We start from the raw sequence: 22,822 nt of genomic DNA on the forward strand, positions 1-22,822 counted from the left end.
ACATTTATATACATAATTCTAGGTTCCAGCTATCACCCTACCAGGCTGTTACAATATCTTGACTATATTCCTTATGCTATACATTACATCCCGGTTACTAATTTATTTTACCATTGGAAGTCTGTCCTTTTTTTTTTTTTTTTTTGTGAGGGCATCTCTCATATTTATTGATCAAATGGTTGTTAACGACAATAAAATTCTGTATAGGGGAGTCAATGCTCAATGCACAATCATTATTCCACCCCAAGCCTAATTTTTGTCAGTCTCCAATCTTCTGAGGCATAACAAACAAGTTTTTACATGTAGAACAAATTCTTACATAATGAATAAGTTACATAGTGAACAGTACAAGGGCAGTCATCACAGAAACTTTCGGTTTTGCTCATGCATTATGAACTATAAACAGTTCAAATATGAATACTCATTTGGTTTTTATACTTGATTTATATGTGGATACCACATTTCTCTCTTTATTATTATTATTTTTAATAAAATGCTGAAGTGGTAGGTAGATACAAGATAAAGGTAGAAAACATAGTTTAGTGTTGTAAGAGAGCACATGTAGATGATCAGGTGTGTGCCTGTAGACTATGTGTTAATCCAAGCTAGACCAGGGCAATAAAACATCCACGTATGCAGAAGATTTCTCTCAGAACGGGGGGGTGAGGTTCTAAGCCTCACCTCTGTTGATCCCCAATTTCTCACCTGATGGCCCCCCTGCGACTGTGCCTGTCTTAGGTTGTTCCTCCCTTGAGGAATCTTACCCGTCTCTGGCTAACCAGTCATCTTCCGGGGCCATACAGGGAAATGTGAAGTTGGTAAGTGAGAGAGAAGCCTTATTGTTTGAAAAAGTTGGCTTTTTACTTCTTTGCATATTTATGCCCTGTGGCTTCTATGCCCAGCATTTGTCTTGAGGTATCTTTACCACTTGGAAGAATTATGATACTCGGTAAATTTGATATGAGGCACGCATTCTATTTAAGGGTTGTAATTAGGAAGGAAGAAGAAAAGCTATAGAAGTAGCAGGCGGAAGAAAACATGGGAAGATTGATTATTTCTTTGGCATATCTTCTTGTAGAGTACTTCAGCATGAATAGGTTTTAAGCTACTACTTAAATTGCACACACACATTAACATAATAGGAGTATAGTTACATAACCAAAGCATATCTGTAATTACCAGCCATCTGCAGTGAAACCAAGAAAACCAGTTAGGCACCTTAGGCATTTGTGAAAACTTATCTATGATACGGTGGATATTGTCCAAATGAACTTGAACAGTCTGAGAGAAATCAGACAAATTAAAACAACCCATTCCTGGGGACTGTTCACATGCCATATGTTCTTTTAACAATAAATAGTTTGTAGTTGTAAGACTTTGGAGCGCTACAATTTGCACTTCTCCAAATTCTTGGTTGAGTTCCAACAGTATAGATCCAGTCCAATTTTGTTGTTTTACTATATGCACAGGCCAGCTTAGATATCTCCTTCCTCATTCCCATGGCAGGTCCAGGAACTGGTGGGATGAGTGCATCTACAGCTGTAGCAGTGCGTGGATCTTTGTTGGGGTTTTTTGATGATCATCTTCTGGCATGAGTCTTCCAGAGGGTGCAGATGTTGGAAGTTCTTTTTCATATCGTATCTTAGTTCATTTTCGGGGTAGCCCAATTAGGCTTTGATCCTCTGTATAAACACAAACAGACCCTTTGCCTACACTTTTATATGCCCTTTATACCCTTGTGTAGAACTCGTTGGAGGTTACCACACAGGAACTGCCCTTTTTTTTTTTTTTTTTTTTTTTGCTATCACTAATCTACACTTACATGACGAATATTATGTTTACTAGGCTCTCTCCTATACCAGGTCTCCCCTATAAACCCCTTTACAGTCACTGTCCATCAGCTTAGCAAAATGTTGTAGAATCACTACTTGCCTTCTCTGTGTTGTACAGCCCTCCCTTTTCTCCTACCCCCCCATGCATGTTAATCTTAATACCCCCCTACTTCTCCCCCCCTTATCCCTCCCTACCCACCCATCCTCCCCAGTCCCTTTCCCTTTGGTACCTGTTAGTCCATTCTTGAGTTCTGTGATTCTGCTGCTGTTTTGTTCCTTCAGTTTTTCCTTTGTTCTTATATTCCACAGATAAGTGAAATCATTTGGTATTTCTCTTTCTCCGCTTGGCTTGTTTCACTGAGCATAATACCCTCCAGCTCCATCCATGTTGCTGCAAATGATTGGATTTGCCCTTTTCTTATGGCTGAGTAGTATTCCATTGTGTATATGTACCACATCTTCTTTATCCATTCATCTATTGATGGACATTTAGGTTGCTTCCAATTCTTGGCTATTGTAAATAGTGCTGCAATAAACATAGGGGTGCATCTGTCTTTCTCAAACTTGATTGCTGCATTCTTAGGGTAAATTCCTAGGAGTGGAATTCCTGGGTCAAATGGTAAGTCTGTTTTGAGCATTTTGATGTACCTCCATACTGCTTTCCACAATGGTTGAACTAACTTACATTCCCACCAGCAGTGTAGGAGGGTTCCCCTTTCTCCACAGCCTCGCCAACATTTGTTGTTGTTTGTCTTTTGGATGGCAGCCATCCTTACTGGTGTGAGGTGATACCTCATTGTAGTTTTAATTTGCATTTCTCTGATAATTAGCGATGTGGAGCATCTTTTCATGTGTCTGTTGGCCATCTGTATTTCTTTTTTGGAGAACTGTCTGTTCAGTTCCTCTGCCCATTTTTTAATTGGGTTATTTGTTTTTTGTTTGTTGAGGCGTGAGAGCTCCTTATATATTCTGGACGTCAAGCCTTTATCGGATGTGTCATTTTCAAATATATTCTCCCATACTGTAGGGATCCTTCTTGTTCTATTGATGGTGTCTTTTGCTGTACAGAAGCTTTTCAGCTTAATATAGTCCCACTTACTCATTTTTGCTGTTGTTTTCCTTGCCCGGGGAGATATGTTCAAGAAGAGGTCACTCATGTTTATGTCTAAGAGGTTTTCGCCTATGTTTTCTTCCAAGAGTTTAATGGTTTCATGGCTTACATTCAGGTCTTTGATCCATTTTGAGTTTACTTTTGTATATGGGGTTAGACAATGGTCCAGTTTCATTCTCCTACATGTAGCTGTCCAGTTTTGCCAGCACCACCTGTTGAAGAGACTGTCATTTCGCCATTGTATGTCCATGGCTCCTTTATCAAATATTAATTGACCATATATGTCTGGGTTAATGTCTGGATTCTCTAGTCTGTTCCATTGGTCTGTGGCTCTGTTCTTGTGCCAGTACCAAATTGTCTTGATTACTATGGCTTTATAGTAGAGCTTGAAATTGGGGAGTGAGATCCCCCCTACTTTATTCTTCTTTCTCAGGATTGCTTTGGCTATTCGGGGTCTTTGGTGTTTCCATATGAATTTTTGAATTATTTGTTCCAGTTCATTGAAGAATGTTGCTGGTAGTTTCATAGGGATTGCATCAAATCTGTATATTGCTTTGGGCAGGATGGCCATTTTAACGATATTAATTCTTCCTAGCCACGAGCATGGGATGAGTTTCCATCTGTTAGTGTCCCCTTTAATTTCTCTTAAGAGTGACTTGTAGTTTTCAGGGTATAAGTCTTTCACTTCTTTGGTTAGGTTTATTCCTAGGTATTTTATTTTTTTTGATGCAATTGTGAATGGAGTTGTTTTCCTGATTTCTCTTTCTGTTGGTTCATTGTTAGTATATAGGAAAGCCACAGATTTCTGTGTGTTGATTTTGTATCCTGCAACTTTGCTGTATTCCGATATCAGTTCTAGTAGTTTTGGGGTGGAGTCTTTAGGGTTTTTTATGTACAGTATCATGTCATCTGCAAATAGTGACAGTTTAACTTCTTCTTTACCAATCTGGATTCCTTGTATTTCTTTATTTTGTCTGATTGCCGTGGCTAGGACCTCCAGTACTATGTTAAATAACAGTGGAGAGAGTGGGCATCCCTGTCTAGTTCCCGATCTCAGAGGAAATGCTTTCAGCTTCTCGCTGTTCAATAGAATGTTGGCTGTGGGTTTATCATAGATGGCCTTTATTATGTTGAGGTACTTGCCCTCTATTCCCATTTTGCTGAGAGTTTTTAACATGAATGGATGTTGAACTTTGTCAAATGCTTTTTCAGCATCTATGGAGATGATCATGTGGTTTTTGTCTTTCTTTTTGTTGATGTGGTGGATGATGTTGATGGACTTTCGAATGTTGTACCATCCTTGCATCCCTGGAATGAATCCCACTTGGTCATGGTGTATGATCCTTTTGATGTATTTTTGAATTCGGTTTGCTAATATTTTGTTGAGTATTTTTGCATCTACGTTCATCAGGGATATTGGTCTGTAGTTTTCTTTTTTGGTGGGGTCTTTGCCTGGTTTTGGTATTAGGGTGATGTTAGCTTCATAGAATGAGTTTGGGAGTATCCCCTCCTCCTCTATTTTTTGGAAAACTTTAAGGAGAATGGGTATTATGTCTTCCCTGTATGTCTGATAAAATTCCGAGGTAAATCCATCTGGCCCGGGGGTTTTGTTCTTTGGTAGTTTTTTGATTACCTCTTCAATTTCGTTGCTGGTAATTGGTCTGTTTAGATTTTCTGTTTCTTCCTGGGTCAATCTTGGAAGGTTATATTTTTCTAGGAAGTTGTCCATTTCTCCTAGGTTTCCCAGCTTGTTAGCATATAGGTTTTCATAGTATTCTCCAATAATTCTTTGCATTTCCGTGGGGTCCGTCGTGATTTTTCCTTTCTCGTTTCTGATACTGTTGATTTGTGTTGACTCTCTTTTCTTCTTAATAAGTCTGGCTAGAGGCTTATCTATTTTGTTTATTTTCTCGAAGAACCAGCTCTTGGTTTCATTGATTTTTGCTATTGTTTTATTCTTCTCAATTTTATTTATTTCTTCTCTGATCTTTATTATGTCCCTCCTTCTGCTGACCTTAGGCCTCATCTGTTCTTCTTTTTCCAATTTCGATAATTGTGACATTAGACCATTCATTTGGGATTGCTCTTCCTTTTTTAAATATGCTTGGATTGCTATATACTTTCCTCTTAAGACTGCTTTTGCTGTGTCCCACAGAAGTTGGGGCTTAGTGTTGTTGTTGTCATTTGTTTCCATATATTGCTGGATCTCCATTTTGATTTGGTCATTGATCCATTGATTATTTAGGAGCGTGTTGTTAAGCCTCCATGTGTTCGTGAGCCTCTTTGCTTTCTTTGTACAGTTTATTTCTAGTTTTATGCCTTTGTGGTCTGAAAAGTTGGTTGGTAGGATTTCAATCTTTTGGAATTTTCTGAGGCTCTTTTTGTGGCCTAGTATGTGGTCTATTCTGGAGAATGTTCCATGTGCACTTGAGAAGAATGTATATCCCGCTGCTTTTGGATGTAGAGTTCTATAGATGTCTATTAGGTCCATCTGCTCTACTGTGTTGTTCAGTGCTTCCGTGTCCTTACTTATTTTCTGCCCAGTGGATCTATCCTTTGGGGTGAGTGGTGTGTTGAAGTCTCCTAGAATGAATGCATTGCAGTCTATTTCCCCCTTTAGTTCTGTTAGTATTTGTTTCACATATGCTGGTGCTCCTGTGTTGGGTGCATATATATTTAGAATGGTTATATCCTCTTGTTTGACTGAGCCCTTTATCATTATGTAGTGTCCTTCTTTATCTCTTGTTACTTTCTTTGTTTTGAAGTCTATTTTGTCTGATATTAGTACTGCAACCCCTGCTTTCTTCTCACTGTTGTTTGCTTGAAATATGTTTTTCCATCCCTTGACTTTTAGTCTGTACATGTCTTTGGGTTTGAGGTGAGTTTCTTGTAAGCAGCATATAGATGGGTCTTGCTTTTTTATCCATTCTGTTACTCTGTGTCTTTTGATTGGTGCATTCAACCCATTAACATTTAGGGTGACTATTGAAAGATATGTACTTATTGCCATTGCAGGCTTTAAATTCGTGGTTACCAAAGGTTCAGTGTTTGCCTCTTTAGTATCTTACTGCCTAACTTAGCTCGCTTATTGAGCTGTTATATACACTGTCTGGAGATTCTTTTCTTCTCTCCCTTCTTGTTCCTCCTCCTCGATTCTTCATATGTTGGGTGTTTTGTGCTGTGCTCTTTCTAGGAGTGCTCCCATCTAGAGCAGTCCCTGTAAGATGTTCTGTAGAGGTGGTTTGTGGAAAGCAAATTCCCTCAGCTTTTGTTTGTCTGGGAATTGTTTAATCCCACCGTCATATTTGAATGATAGTCGTGCTGGATACAGTATCCTTGGTTCAAGGCCCTTCTGTTTCATTGTATTAAATATATCATGCCATTCTCTTCTGGCCTGTAGGGTTTCTGTTGAGAAATCTGACGTTAGCCTGATGGGTTTCCCTTTATAGGTGACCTTTTTCTCTCTAGCTGCCTTTAACACTCTTTCCTTGTCCTTGATCTTTGCCATTTTAATTATTATGTGTCTTGGTGTTGCCCTTCTTGGATCCTTTCTGTTGGGGGTTCTGTGTATTTCCGTGGTCTGTTTGATTACTTCCTCCCCCAGTGTGGGGAAGTTTTCAGCAATTATTTCTTCTAAGATACTTTCCATCTCTTTGCCTCTCTCTTCTTCTTCTGGGACCCCTATAATACGGATATTGCTCCTTTTAGATTGGTCACACAGTTCTCTTAATATTGTTTCATTCCTGGAGATCCTTTTGTCTCTCTCTATGTCAGCTTCCATGCGTTCCTGTTCTCTGATTTCAATTCCATCAATGGCCTCTTGCATTCTATCCATTCTGCTTATAAACCCTTCCAGAGTTTGTTTCATTTCTGTGATCTCCTTTCTGGCATCTGTGATCTCTTTCCGGACTTCATCCCATTTTTCTTGCGTGTTTCTCTGCATCTCTGTCAGCATGTTTATGATTCTTATTTTGAATTCTTTGTCAGGAAGACTGGTTAGGTCTGTCTCCTTCTCTGGTGTTGTCTCTGTGATCTTTGTCTGCCTGTAGCTTTGCCTTTTCATGGTGATAGAAATAGTCTGCAGAACTGGGACGAGTGACGGCTGGAAGGACTTCCTTTCTTGTTGGTTTGTGGCCCTCCTCTCCTGGGAGAACAGCGGCCTCTAGTGGCTTGTGCTGCGCAGCTGCGCGCAGACAGGGTTTCTGCTTCCTGCCCGGCTGCTATGGAGTTAATCTCCGCTGTTGCTGTGGGCGTGGCCTGGCTCGGGCAGCTACTCCAAAATGGTGGAGTCGCGTTGGAGCAGGAGCTGCTGGGAGGCTATTTATCTCCGTAAGGGGCCTCCCTGCTCCCTGCAGCCCAGGGGTTAGGGTGCCCAGAGATCCCGGATTCCCTACCTCTGGATTAAGTGGCCCGCCCTGCCCCTTTAAGGCTTCCAAAAAGCACCCGCCAAAACAAAACAACGACCACAAAAAAAAACAAGAAAAAAAAATTTTTTTAATAAAAAAAAAAAAAAAATTTTTAATTAAAAAAAAATAGGTGGTCGTTCGTTTTTCTTTATTCTCCGGTGCCAGCCTCAGGCCTCTGCTCACCGGTCTTTCTGCCCTGTTTCCCTAATATTGGGGTCCCTGTCCCTTTAAGACTTCCAAAAAGCGCTCGCCAAAACAAAGCAGCAAAAAAGCAAAAAAAAAAAATGGTCGCGCGCTTTTCTTATGTCCTCTGTCGCCCAGCCTCCAGTGCCTGCTCACTGTTCTTGCTGCCCTTTTTTCCCAGTATCGAGGGCCCTGCACTCTGTCCCGGATGGCGGGGGCTGGGTGTTCGGCAGTCCTGGGCTCCGTCTCCCTCCCGCTCTGCCTGCTCTTCTCCCGCCGGGAGCTGGGGGGAGGGGCGCTCGGCTCCCGCGGGGCCGGGGCTTGTATCTTACCCCCTTCGCGAGGCGCTGGGTTCTCTCAGGTCCGGATGTGGTCTGGATATTGTCCTGTGTCCTCTGGTCTTTATTCTAGGAAGGGTTGTCTTTGTTATATTTTCATAGATATATGTTGTTTTGGGAGGAGATTTCCGCTGCTCTACTCACGCCGCCATCTTCCGCCCCACTGAATCTTCATGTCTTAAGTTGGCAACTTTTGTTTTCTTTTTTCTTGATCAATTTTGTTAAAGGTTTATCAATTTATTCATCTTTGCAAAGAATCAGATTTTTAAAAACTTTTCTCTACCATACTTTTATTTCTATTTCATTAACTACTGCTCTTTATTACCTTTTTCCTACCACACTCTTTGGGTTCAATTTGTTCTTTTCTAATATATAGAGAGACAGCTACTTAGCTCACTGACTTTCTGCCTCTTTTCAAACATATTCATTTAATGTTATAAATTTCCTACTAAAAACAGTTTTTAGCTTCATCCTACAAATTCTGATATGTGGTTTTGCTGTCATTCAAAATGTTCTATAATGTCCACTGTGATTTCTCCTTTCATCCATGAGTATTTAGAAATATGCTATTTAATTTTCAAGTAATTGGGAGTTTTAATTTTTTTGTTATTACTGATTTCTAGTTCATTCCACTTACATTAGAAAACAGACTGCTGATTTTCATAGCTTTAAATTTCCTGAGGCTTTATGACCATTGTATAGTCAATTTCAGTACATTCTCCACGTGTACTCTGTCCAGGACCTTTCTGGTACTGTAGCTATATGCTGATCAGGTTAAGTCTGTCAACTGAGTTCAAATACTCTAATCCTGAACAATCCTCCACCTCCTTGTTTTATCATCTCTTAAGGAGATGTGTTAACACAGGACTCAAGAAGCCTTCTCTGCAAAGGGTCCGGAGTAAACAGCTCAGGTTTGGCTGGCCCTGCACAGGCTCTGTTGTACATTCTTCTTTTAAATTAAGTGTGAAAAACCATTCTTAGTTGGCAGGACTATACACACTGGCCCTTTGCCTGCAGCACTCTGGGCATTATGCTTGCATCCCTCACTGTGGACTGTGGATGTGTCTATTTCTCTTCTCCGTTCTGTCAATTCTCATTTTACATATTTTTGAAGCTGTGTGAGCTAGTTTAGATTTAGAGATTTGTGATATGATCTTTGTGGTCTGACCGTCATGTCATGTCCCCTTTTCCTCTGGTGCTGACTCCTTCCTGAATCCCTCCCCTGACCCAGCCCACCAGTTTCTCTGGCCAGGAATTGCATGGCACAGGTTTTCCTGTCTTTGTAGCTCCGCAATCTTGGGGTCCTCCAATCTCAGGTGTGTGTCTGATAGGCAGCATTTGGCTGGTTTTTGGTTTCCTTCTTTTTACTTGTAAGTGATGCAGAGTCTTAGGAAGTTGCAAGGATAGTAATGGGCCTGACCCCATTACCCCAATCATGACTCTTTAACATACAGCACCACGGCAGGGAACAATGGGAGTGCGTGTACAAGCCTTCCCCATGTGCGTGTGTGCACTCTATGCAATCCTAGCACAGTACAACCTGGGTAACCGCCACCATAGAGGTGCAGAATGGACTCATCACAGTCAAGACCTCCCTCACGCTGCACCTCAGCTGTCAGCACCCGACCCCGGCGCTGAGCCCTGGTGGCCCACAGTCAGCTTCTGTCTTTGTAAGTGTGTCATTGAATGTCAGGTACACAGAACAGCAGACATGAGGCCATCTGGGATTGTGTAACCCCACGGAGATCCACTCAAGTTGCTGTGTCTCAACAAGCCCTACTTTGATGGTTGAGTCCACATCCATGGTATGCACGCACCAGCTGGTTTAAGGAGTCACGTATTTAAACATCTGGGTGGTTTCCAACTTGCGCCATTACAAATACAGCTGCTATGAATATTCACATACAGTTTTTTGTATGAACGTAAGTTCATTTCTCTGGGACAAATACACTGGAGTGTGACTGTTGGACCATACGGCAGGTGCACGCATAGGTTTTTAAGAAACTGCTGAACTAGATATTTTCTAGAGTGGCTACAAACATTTCATGTTGCCACCAGCATGTATGAGGTTGATGTGTGCACTGATGCCACACTTGATTTGCTGTTGACACCATTTTCAATTCTGGCTATTCTAACATACATGTGGTGGCAGACCGCTATGGCTGTAGTCTGCTTTCCCTACGGGCTAACATGCCAAACAACTTCTCATGTACCTCTTTGCCATCCAAATACCTTCTTTAGTGAAATGTCTATTGATGTCTCCTGCCCACTTTCTAAGAGGACTGTTTTCACTTTATTTGTTCCCAGGTAATTCATTTTTGTGGAGCAATTAAGGGGTACTGTCTTTTAAATTTTAGTAACTAGAAATGCAACTGATTTTTCTGTGTGTTGATCTTGTAGCCCAAGATCTTGCTGGACCCTCACTAGCTCCAGCAGCTTCTCGGCTCCCTGGGTTGCCTGTGGAGGGAAGCACGCCACCTGCAAACAGGGGCAGTCTGGGTCTTCCTCTGCAGACCACGTGCCTTTCGTCTCCTTTCCCTGCGCCCCCCTGCACTGGCCGGGGGCAATTCAAATGTTCTAATCCTGAACAATCCTCCGTCTGCTGCTCATGGTCATGGGCAGAATCCATCTCAGGGAGAGCATGTATCCTTCACAATCTTGTATGTCACTGAGGGCTTTTAGAATTCTTTACTGAGTTAAAAAGGTCTCCCCTATTCCTGTTTTTCTGAAAGTATTTTTTATCATGGACAGGTATTTAATTTTATCAGATGCTTTTTCTGAACAATTGATATGATGTGATTTTTCTTCTCTGGCCTATTAGAGAACTATACTGAGAGATTTTTGAATTCTGAATCTGCTATGCATGGCTACAATAAAAAAACCCCATCAGATCATGGTGTGTAATTCTTCTCATCCACTACTTGGTTTGATTTGCTGTAGATCTATGGTTCAAGAGAGTTATGGACCTGAAGCTTCACTGTACTGCTTTACCTGCTTTTGGTATCAGGTAACACTGGGCCCACTGGGAAGAGTCTCATCTTATATTTTCTGGAAGAGATTATATAGAATTGGTATTAATTCTTTGAATGCTGGTAAATTACCCACTGAAGCCAATCAGCCCAGAGATGTAATTCTGGGGGACTACTGATTTAGAAAGTGAGGCTTCTCAGCCACATTTGCCTTGTGATTGTACTTTTCTAATTACAGCATGAGGATTAGAAAATAAACTGTACCTGTCCTTCTGGACAAGTCTGCTAAAAGGAAGAGGATTTTACTGAACTGGCTAAAGACACATTGAAAACTGTGGAGATAACTGGGGCTGGTGGACGGTTTGGTGACCAACTTCCAAATGACCCATCAAACTCAGAAAATACTGATTTAAGCAAGCTGGGGTGCTGGGAGAAAGCAGAACCATCTTAGGTTGTGGGATCACAATCTGAGGCCCTCAAGGTACTTTTCCAGCAATAGAGAAAATCACACTGCAGCTCTTCCTTTCCAAGAATTGCAATTTAGGGGATGTCCTAAGAAAAAGGACGAGACAGTGGAGACCCGCTCACTCTCACCCCAGTGCCCACAAGCTCACCAGCCAGGGTGAACGGACCCTTGCTGGACACGCGTCTTACCTGCATGCATGCCAACCCAACCGCAGCCGTTACTTTTCAGTGAGCTGCGGGCTCGCCAGTCCCATGCAGAAGCTGCTGTGCACACAGGGTTCACCACTAGGTCAGGAAGGGTGGCATCTGTGCAGGCGCGATGGCCAGAGCCCATGCACAAACATGGGCGCCCCCTGGGCAGGCACGCTTCCTCACCTGCCCCTCCCAGGCACCTCTCTCCAGTCCACAAAAAGTTAGTTTTATGAGCCAGTGGAGACTCCGGTGAGGACCCTGGTTAGGTGGCTAGCAACCCGTCAAAGAACATCAGGACCCCCGGCTCAGCTGTCCCCTCCCCAGCCTAGTGGTCCCACCCCACAAGTTCATTCTGCCTGCAGCCAGCAAGACTCTAACTCCCAGTAAGAGTAATTTAAAGCCATGTTCTGACAGCTGCTGAGGGGCTTTATCTTTAAAATCTGGACTCTCAACCTATCTCCAAATGGTAGCACTTCACTGAATCCAAATTTTACCCTGCCTATTTATTTGTCCTTAATTAATTTAGGCTACCAGCATTTTCCCCAGAGGCCAAGAGATGGACCACTGCACTGTGGCACCAAAAACTTCTGTTCCTTTGCTGGGAACAGATCCTTTCACTCACTAGTCACCATTTTATTTCTAAGCATTAAGTTATTTTACCAAAAGCCACTCACAGTCTGTCAGAAATTGCTCCATCAAACACTGATGACAGGAACCATCTTAGGGAACTAAGCAGGACGGCACTCCTAATGAGGTGCAACACTTTCTTTCCCAGGATCTGCTGGAGCAATGGAGCCCTGCACACAGGTTGCCTGAGCATCTCTTGGGCATGCAGGCTCACTGCTCTGCACCATGCTCTGCCTTCTCCTGCTCTGGGCCACACTCTGCTCTTGTCAACAACTCTGATTTGATTCCCTTCTTCTCAAGAATGGAAACATTAGGGCCCTTTTCTTTGGCAATTCTCTCCTCCCTGGGGTTGTGATCTGGCACCCACTATCATCTAAAACACTGTGCACCAGCTCTTTTCAGATGGACACTGAGAACACGGAACAAGATAGAAGGATGAAGTCCAAGACCCAACTCAGAAATCTCTTGAAATGTTAAACTGTCACATTCACCCGTCCTACTGGTTAAGCAGGAGACGGTGCTCCAGCAGGGTGGCATCGCCCCATGTTAAACACAGAGGCACAGGCAGGACAGCATGTTGTAGGTCTGCTCCACAAAGATCTTAAATCACTGCCACCAGCCCCATCACCAAGTGCATGAGGAGCACGTTTCGTTTTAGGTGCCAGGGATTACAAAGAAAAGTAAGATATTGTTCCAGTCCTCGGGAACAGACAATTTAGTTGTGGAAACAAATCTCTCACGTACAAAATACTTAGAAAACAGTATAAGGAAAATCACTGACAAGTTTTAAAAAGCCAAGAACGCATGATGCAGACCATGGTGCTGTCCCAATGAGGCATGAACACAACCAAACCCAGCAGTCGATGGACATTTCTGCTACCGCCCTTGGGGGAGCCCCAACTTCATCCCAAATCCCTGCCCTTTACATTGGATATGCATCTCCATTAGCTTTGGCCTGTAACATTTTGGTCTCAGAAAATATAAATGGCTGCAGAGTGAATGAACAGCTTCACAGAAACAAACACATTTATTCAGTTTAACATGGCAAGGCGCCACGTGGGAGCAACAGGAGACAGGAACGTCTTGGCCACCCTAACAGGGCGAGGGGGACGGGACACAGGCACAGAGCTTCCCTGCGCCTGCCATCTCCTTCTCTTGCTGTGCTGTGAACTGGGGTCCCAGCCTGGCTTGCAAACCCTCCACAGACACCTGTGCTCCTACTGCAGAGGGGGTCTTGGCCTCCCCAGGTCTGATGTGCCCACCAGACCACAAGCCAGCAGCTTCCCCCTCACATCCCCAGGGAGGGGCGCCCAGAAAAGGAGAAGGGCTCAGCACCCCCCTCCCTGCAGGCCTGGCCCCCGGAGGGTCTCTGTCAGCTCTTCCACCCTGCTGGGGCCCCCATGCTGAAGGGTCAGGGTCAGAGGGACCTTGGCAAGGGGTGGGGGCTCTGAGACTGTGGGGCAGCTGTCCACACAGAGGTAAGGAGCAGGTCATCAGTGGGACCCATTCATGCAGCAGGGCACTGGGCCCTGGAGAGCAGAGGAGCAGAATGCTGTCCCTCCTTTCAGAGGCCTCTGTGGAGCAGAGGAAGGATGTCATGAATATCTGTAACAGGGCACACCAGCCTCTTAACTGCGGGTCCCCCAGAACAACGTGCTGTGGTGCCATCATCCTAAGGGAGGGCCTCAGCCAGTGTATTTGGAAAAAAGTCTGCAAGGTGAAAGGGGTTACTCAAAAAAGATAGTGAGACCGGCAGGCTCAAGCACGGAGAGGCCAGGAAGGCACCAGCAGACTCGAGGCCCACTGGGTCAGCACCAAGCGCTGTCTCACCTTTGCTTCAGTGTCTCGTGCACAGGTGGGCAGGACCCTCAGCAGAAGGGGCTGGTAAGAGGGAACAAAGCCGACAGAGTACATGCCCAGTTATGTTCTGCAGCTTCTCTGCAGAACAGGGATGGGCGACTGATTGAGTGGAAATCTTAGCTGCAGCAGAAGTTGAGAGACACTTGAATTTATCAACAAGGGGACATAGCAAGTAGAGACATGAAGTTAAAGATGAAAATGAAGAAAAAGAATCAGAGGCCAATTCACATAGCGAGCCCCAAGGAGGGATGAGGAGATGGGCTCCAGGCTGGGTGACAGGGCCTTGCTCTGAGACTCCAAAGGCTAGAGTTGTGCCCACATTTGTAGTGAGTACTAAGTATTCTTCCAAATTATTTCTGCAACTTTTACACCATAAATTATTGAAGTATGGACGTTCAAAAGGTATATGCTGACAAGGAGTTTATGAAGACTCAGAGACTATCAGAATCTTAAAGGATGGCTATTTTAACTCATGTAATAGAGACTCCAGCAAGAAAAAAAGTAGAGGTTCACACTTAACAAACACGATACGGTCTTGCTGTGAGAATACCAATTTCAGCTGATGTGAACAACTATCATAGTACACTTACAAGTGGGTGACTGAATGCCCTGAATAAACAGGGCCGTAATTAAGCAAAAAGTGGGGCTTCAAGGCCTTCCCTGAGTCCTCTACAGAGTGTCTTGACTGAGAGCTGCTGCTCACACGAACAACAACCGTGCTCTATGGCTCCAAGCATGCGCCCACACAGCTCACTGGTCTGAGCAGGATGCCACAATGGTGCCATGCTCCTGTGCACACCTACACCACCACAGTGATAGCATGTGACCCACAGTCTGTGTCCAGTACATCTGGGGAAATCTTCACAGCAGCAATGAACAGCACTCATCACTGTCTAACATTGTATGGCTTCAACTTTGTATCAGAAGTTTCCCTTCCATTAACTCATATTTTTTCCCTTTTAGTTCCCCAATCAAAAATGACCAAGAAGCCTCCAATGAGTATTAATACATACCAGGAGAGGGGGCTGCCACTCCTGCAGGCCCAGGCCTCTGGGGTAGCTCAGGGCTCCCTGGGCCCTTGGCATGTTAAAGATGAATCTGGGGTGTTCTAGCATCTGCAAGGAAGCTGGGGTCAAAGTCAGTAGGGGAGACAGCGGTTCTGTTAGTTCCAGGGACCCAGCATAGCAGAGATAAACCAAGGGCAAAGAAAGCCACTCTGGTTTCTTTGGCTCTTCCCAAAAAGAGAGCAAGGGCAGATCTAGAACCACGGTGACCCTCAGGGTAGAAGCGAGTATGCTTCTGAGAGCAGGCTGAGTGCAGATGCCAGGCTGGGAAGCACACTGCTCGGCTCAGCATAGCACATTGGCTCAGTGACAACCCTATTATCTCATGTTTTACAGAAGACTTTACAGAACACTGGGCATACTCGAGTCTGACAATACCATGGGGTAAGCAAACAGGCTACTTCTAGCCCTTTTACAATCCTGGACAAGTACACAGTAAGCCCCAGTTAGATGCTCCAGTGTGCAGGACGGAGCCATGACCAGGATCCCTGGAGGGCACCACACATCACTGGCACCAGCTGGAAAAGGGCGGGACAGGGGGCAAGAGAGAGTCACCCGAGTGTCCACAGGAACATGCACATGACGTGTGATGCACGACCCTCAGCAATCCTGTCGCTAATTAATCAGGCAGAGGAACTGAGAACCTCCCTCCCCATTATGCTGCCCGAGGAGGGCTCTGCACATACTCCCTCACCCTGCAATTGGGTCTACAGCTCAGCAGGCTCTCCCTCCCTACCACAGAGGTTCTACCACCAGGCCCACCGCTACCTTCTGAGTGTGTGCGCATGTTTCCATGCAGGATGCACAAACATCAAAGGACCTCATGAGCGTTTAAAGTACAATGAACAGACCATATCCTCTAGAATGGCAAGCAGAACACACACACCATGTTACAGATGTGAGCAAGAAAATGTGTAAGAGCCACTGCTGGACAAGGACACCATGATACTTCCTACTGGCAGCATGGCTCTCCCTGTGTGCTGGGTATCGATGACCTCTATCTTCTTACCTGTGCAACTGCCCTTCGTGCATTACAAAAGAAAGCTGCCTTTTTCTTTTTCTTTTTTTAGAAGTAATACTGCTTTCCTCCCTTTTTTTCTTTTGTATAATTACTGTGGATTAAGAGTTCCTGTATTCCTTGATTTCATATATAGGAGACTTCCATGTCTGTAAATGAATGTGTGTGTATATATGTGATGTGCTCTTCACATCCATAATCCAATCACCAATCATAATACATATGTAAATACATGTATTGTTTTAACCCCATATTTTAGCTGTTGGAACAAGACTAAAAAACTAATAGAGCATTTTTTAAACTCCTCGTGAGCAGCAGTGAGAGTGACACCAGGAGCCCTAAGTCACAGCTAAGGCTCCTCAGCCATCAGAGGGAGACAGACCCTGGGGTGAGACCTGCCCACTCCTCTCATGGCATCTCCACAACCAACGTGGGCAGACAAGAAGGTACAGCTCTGGATTGATGTGCAGGCTGCTGAAATGGCGCTGTTTCTAGCTGGTCAGACACCTCTGTGCTCCTAGAGACGCTCTCCTGGGCACAGCCACTGGAGCACTGGGAGAGCAGGGGCTGCCCAGATCGGGCATTCAGAAGGACCTATGATCAGCAGCAGTGGGCACAGGCCCCATTTTGCTTGAATGATGGGAAGACACCTGTACATTTGGATATACCACAGCTGGCACACACAGGCCTAGGAGAGACACTGTGCTGGGTGTGCTCCTGCTCAAGTCCGCTCGCTTGAAGACCTCCAGACTCCTGGCACCCTAATGGAAAAGGGCAGAGGCAAGAACACTGGGTTGCTGAGAGACCTGTCCCACTCTGGCTCTGCCAATAACAGAATGGAGGTGGGAACATGTATTCACTACCAACAAAGACCTACACAGCGCATGCTCTGCCCTGGCCACAAGCCTGCATGGCACCCCCATCTAGCAAAGGGGGAAGTAATTCTCCTGCACATTCATAAGAGCTTGCTCAAGGTCATGCAGTGAGCAAAATACAGAACCCAGAACCTAACCCTGACCTGCATGACCCCCAGCTCCAGCTCATTCTGCTGCCCATACTGTCTCAGTTTCCCCATCTGTAAATGAAGCAGGAGATGGCTTGACCTCTAAGTTCTTTGCTCCTTCTGCCTGGTTGTTTCACTTACTGGGAAGGAACACAAGAGCAGGTGAGGGTCCCAGGCTATAATGTAAGCAGCTTAGCAGTTGCTAAGGGAACTGGCAGGCTGATGGTAGCAAGACAGAGGCCTGGAAGGAAGGATATGAGGTGGGAACTAATAATAACTTAAAGACAACTAAAAATTCACTTGTTAAAACTGTTTTGCCAAAAGGAAGAACAGCTAACAGCTGTTCATACTCAACAGCGAACAGCTAATGCCACACTCAACAGTGAAAAGCTGAATGTTTTCGTCTAAGATCAGGAACAAGACAAGAATGCCCACTCTCACCACTTTCATTCAACATAGTACTGGAGGTCCTAGCCAGCGTGAGTAGGCAAGAAAAAGAAATAAAAGGCATCTAAATAAGAAAGAAGCAAAACTGTCACTATTTGCATATGGCATGACACTATATATAGAAGAGTTTAAAGACTGCACCAAAACACTGTCAGAATAATAAATGGATTCTGTAAAACTGCAGGATACAAAATCAATATACAGAAATCAGTTTTGTTCCTTTACACTAATAATATAAAAATTATAGATTCAGTTCAATGCCTATCAGAATACCAATGGCATTTTTCATAGAAGTAGAACAATCCTAAAATATGCATGTAACCACAAAAGGCCTTGAAGAACCAAAACAATCTTGAGAAAGAAGAAATCTGGAAGCAGCATGCTCTCTGACTTCAAACTATATTAGGAAGCTATAGCAATTAAAACTGTATGGTACTGGCCCAAAAGCAGACACACAGATCAATAGAACAGAATACAGAGCACAGAAACAAGCTCATGCATATATGGTCAATTAATTTACAACAAAGGAATTAAGAATACACAATGGGAAAAAGGACAGTCTCTTCAATAGATGGCACTGGGAAAATTGTGGACAGCCACATGCAGAGGAATGAACCTGGACTCCTATCTCATGCTACACACAAAAATTAACTCAAAATGGATTAAAGACTTGAACATAAGACCTGAAACCATAAAACTCCAAGAAGAAAACACAGATGGTAAGCTACTTGAATGTATTTTTTGAATTTGATGCGAAAAGCACAGGCAACAAAAGCAAAAACTAACAAGTGGGACAACATCAAACTAAAAAGCTTCTGCACAGCAAAGGACACCATCAATATAATGAAGACACATCTACTGAACAGGAGAGTCAGACTGAATGTGAGAAAATATTTGCAAATCCTGTATCTGACAAGGGGTTAATATCCAAAATATATAAAGAACTCATATAGCTCAATAGCAAAAGAACCAAACAATCTAATTTAAACAAGGGACAGAAGATCTGAATAGGCATTTTTCCAAAGAAGACATACAGATGGCCAGCAGGTATATCAGAAGATGCTCCAAATCACTCATCAGGGAAATGCAAATCAAAACCAGAGGTAACACCGCACACCACTTAGAATGGCCACCATCCAAAAAAACAAGAGATAATAAGTGTTGGCTAGAGTGCGGAGAAATGGGAACCCTTCTACACTGTTGGTGGGAATGTAAATTGGTACAGCCACTGTGGAAAACAGTACAGAGGTTCCTCTAAAAACTAAAAATAGAAATACCATACAATTCACTAATTCTACTTCTAGGAATTACTCAAAATCCCCGATTAAAAAAGATGTATGTACCCCTATGGTTTATTGCTGCACGATTTACAATAGCCAAGATATGAAGCAACCTAAATGTCCATCAACAGATGAATGGATAAAGATGTTGTACATATATACAATGGGATATTACTCAGGCATTAAAATAAAAAATAAATCCTGCCATTTGCAACAACATGGATGGATCCAAGGGGTATTATGCTAAGTGAAATAAGCCAGGAGGAGAAAGACAAATACCATATGATTTCACTTATTTGTGGAATCTAAAAATGAAACAAAAGGAACAAAACAGCAGTGGACACACAGACACTGAGAAGAGACTAGTGGTTACTGCATGGGAGGGGTTGGGGTGGGTAGATGGGGAAGGTAAGAGCACAAAAATTCTCAATAATATAAGTTGGTCATAGGGATGGTAGCACAGCATGGAGAATACAGCCAATGATTCTGTAACATCTTGCTATGTTGACAGATAGTAACTGCACTAGTGGGGGTGAGGATTTAATAATACAGGTAACTGCTGATCCACTGTGTTGTATACTTGAAACCAATATCAGATTGTATATTAATGATACTTCTTCAATCAAAAAAAAATCTGTATATTGTATACCTGAAACTAATACAATGTTGTGTATCAATTATACCTAAATAAATAAAAAAGAATTATTTAACCTATTACTCAAAATTCACTTTTTTAAAATTGTGTTTTGCCAAAGGGAGGAAAAATCCACTTTTAAAAATAACTTTTTTTGAAAGTGATTACTAAAACTGCTAATACAAAAGAATAAATTTGGCACTGTTCATTTGATTGGTCTGCAATGAAGATTAATTTATGGATTAAATCCACTATATAAGAGTTCTGAGATTAGATTAAAAGGTTGCCTGTAAATGAAAGGTAATAGTTTTTTCACTAGATGACAAGTAAAAACAAACTCAAATAAGACTCATTCTCATTATCCAATGGCATTTACAAAGAGAAGTCTTAAGTTTTCAAAAACAGCTGACATGACCATGGAGTTTTCCACCAAGAAATAAATATTACCACTGCATCATGAAAACACACTGACAAAACATGCCTTCTTGAACTTTTCTGTGAAATATCAACCAAAATTTAAAAAGAAAGACAAAAGCAGTAGGCTGACAAGGGCACTGACCCTTTGGTCAGGGCAGGTGGTCTTCAGAACAGTGACAGTCAGTCATGGCAGTACCTGCAAGTCTTCAAGCTGTACAGTTGATTTTCCTTGGAGGCACAAGGCCTGAGCAATAAAAGCATGCAGGTCCTCCAGGCAAAGAGTGTCCACCTGAAAGGGAGAGAGAGAGAACCCTGCGTCAGCGTGGAGAAAATCCAGCACTTGCAAATGGACCTCAGGGACTAAGCACAGGCACATGAACAGTGCATTTCAACTTTTGGCAGTGGGCGAGAGGAGAGATGTAGGTGGAGGTGAGCAGGGCCCTTCTCTCATGTCCATAGCCCTGGTGCAAAGCTCTCCAGGATGCCCAGGGCCACGCTGGGCAGGGGGTCTGGTTACACCACAGTAAAGTAGGAAGCTCCAGAAAGCCTTGGAGGAACCATGAGCTATGACCAAGTCTGAGTCTTTGAGCAATAGAGGTGATCACTTTTTGGAACAAATTTTCAGAGCCGGCATCTCAGGGGTTTGCAGGCAGAGCACCCACAGCTAGCCTACACTGGCATGCTCAGGGCTGGGATAAATACCCACCCTCACCAGCACCAGATGAAATCTGTGTCCTCAGATCCCAGTTTAAAGGAAACCAGCATCCCCAAAGCATGAATCCCCTCCAATCCTCTATCGAATTAAAAGGTCTGACAGAAGTGTGAGAGCAAAACAAGGAGAGACAGAGCCACGGGGAACGATAAAGCCAGGGGTAAGTCTCAGGTAAACCGGGGAACCGTGGAGAGGATGGGAAAGCAAAGACACAGAGCCAGGCCTCTCCTCACCACCTCCTCACACGAGGATGAAGCGGCGACTTTGCTAGCTCACCCACCAAATTTTGCTGGCCAGACAAAAGCATGAAGGTACCACTTGCTAAATATTCCACAGCCACCACAAGTATTTTGTAGCAAGTAAAGGCTTGAGGGGAAAAAAATCAGGGAAACAATAATAAACCCATGGATAACAATTTTGATTCTTCCTGCAGGATAAAATTGGCTGATATGCTTATTCCTGATAAAACTGACCCCCATACATCTGGTGGACTCTTCACAGGGACCCTTAGCCCGGCTGTGAGCGTCAGTCTCCCCAGGGAGGGTGGGTGTCTCCGGGCAAAGCTCCCGTACCAACTCCTCCGCCCCATGGAGACATTAGCGCTGCTGGGCTGCCGCCACTCTCCCCGACCTGGCATCACCTACGTTGCTTCTATTCTGAAGCAGCTGTCGCCTTGTTTAAACAATTGCTACAACTATTTCAGAGAAAAACAAAGTTCACAAATGTGCAGACTCATAGCCAAGGAAAAAGGTCCCATCTGCGGGGGGAGGGCCAGGCAGAGAACAGGTTTTTAAATCCATAAACCCCATCTCTTACCACCTAGACTGAGGTTGGCTGGCCTCTTCCATCAGCGACTTTTGAAGAGGCCAATTTCTTAAAACCAACCTATGAAAAAATAACAATATTTCATTTGCATTTTTCAGTTGGCCAATTTCATGCTCTGCTACCCTCTTTGTAATTAACCCATCTAAAACATATCAGAGGGTGCCAGACTTTAGTAATTCCATCTTTTAAGAATTTCACATAATGTATGTTATTATTATAAAGTATTTGCTCTACTATAGATTATGAAAAATATCTACACTTCTATGATGTAAACTTACCCTCCAGAGAATTTTCTTACATATGCTTTTAATAAATGGTGTTGTTAGAGCTAACTGGGAGGTTAGACTGAGTGACAGCATTTCATTTCTCTGTAGATGTTGACCATAAACAGTATATAATTTTATCTCACATTGCACATCAAAACACCTAATCTGAGCTTAACTATATGAAAGTATAATATTTTTATAAATTTATCTTTTTAGCCTTATTAATCCCAAGAGAAAAATTACTCCCATGAATAACATAGCCCCTTCTTAACTAAAGGGTGCCCCTTATATGTTGATTTGTTGTTTTCTAGTTTTAAGATGTTCCACTGTCAAAAGTGTCCTCTGAAGTCAAACCATTGTAAGTCTCTCTCATGCTGCCATACCCCAAAGACAGTTTTACTTATTAGTTAATTATTAGAAGAGAGAAGGCAAGACTGGAAGTTTTCCTCCTGCCGCTTATCCTGCTTCAGGCTCACATAGATATGTGAGATGTAATGCTATTCTCCTGTGATCTGCGTGTTCCTTGCTGGAAGTGCGGACTGACCTGTGTCACAGACAAGAGCTGCACTAAGCAATGGCGAGCGGGCTCAGCATCTCTGCTGAGGGGAAGCCAGCCACAGTGTGTGTCCTCAGAGTGTTAACCCAGGCTATCGTTATTCACGCAAACAGAACTGAGAAGAAAGCACACTTACTTTCTGGATGAGAAACTCAGCTATTGGTTATCCACCACTTCCCAATTCCCACTACGGCTCAACCTCAGCCACAGTCATGTGTAGATTAATAATGGACAGAAGGTATTAACCAATGATATATATGTACATTAAATAAAATCAAAAGGAATGTACTTTTATGCCTCTTTTTAATCCTACCATTCTCTATTAATTTATACCTTGCTAACTAGTGCAAATAAAGAAAGGTTTTCCCCCAAAATAGTAATGTAAAAACTAAAGTTTATAATGGTACAAGTGAAACCAATAATGAAGCAATAAAATCTCTAAGTTATTTAGCCAAACCACATTTTTACAAATGCAAAATGTAGGACTAGCTGTAAAACAGCAGTGCTAAGAGAACATTTAGAAAGGAAAAATCAGGGTAAGTTCCCTTGAAATTTAATTCTACAATAAGAGTAAGCTTCTTAAAGACAATTGACAATTCAGAAAGTGAATTCAGGTT

General features: G+C 43.2%; 1 protein-coding gene across 7 annotated transcripts in view; it reads right to left on the reverse strand.

Annotated features, from left to right (window-relative positions):
• The window catches only part of FAM120B (family with sequence similarity 120 member B), a 102,869-nt gene that overhangs the window by 30,640 nt on the left and 49,407 nt on the right, over positions 1–22,822 (reverse strand). For 6 of the 7 annotated variants that reach the window (XM_057490262.1, XM_057490264.1, XM_057490260.1 and 3 more), the window contains one exon: positions 20,043–20,135. The exons of the other annotated variant lie outside the window; for it this stretch is intronic. In XM_057490262.1, the coding sequence (XP_057346245.1) occupies positions 20,043–20,135 (93 nt within the window). The remainder of the gene's footprint in view (positions 1–20,042; positions 20,136–22,822) is intronic. 7 annotated transcript variants of the gene reach the window in all.

The sequence above is a fragment of the Manis pentadactyla genome, chromosome 12 (genome assembly GCF_030020395.1).
Source record: "Manis pentadactyla isolate mManPen7 chromosome 12, mManPen7.hap1, whole genome shotgun sequence".
NCBI lineage: Eukaryota > Metazoa > Chordata > Mammalia > Pholidota > Manidae > Manis > Manis pentadactyla.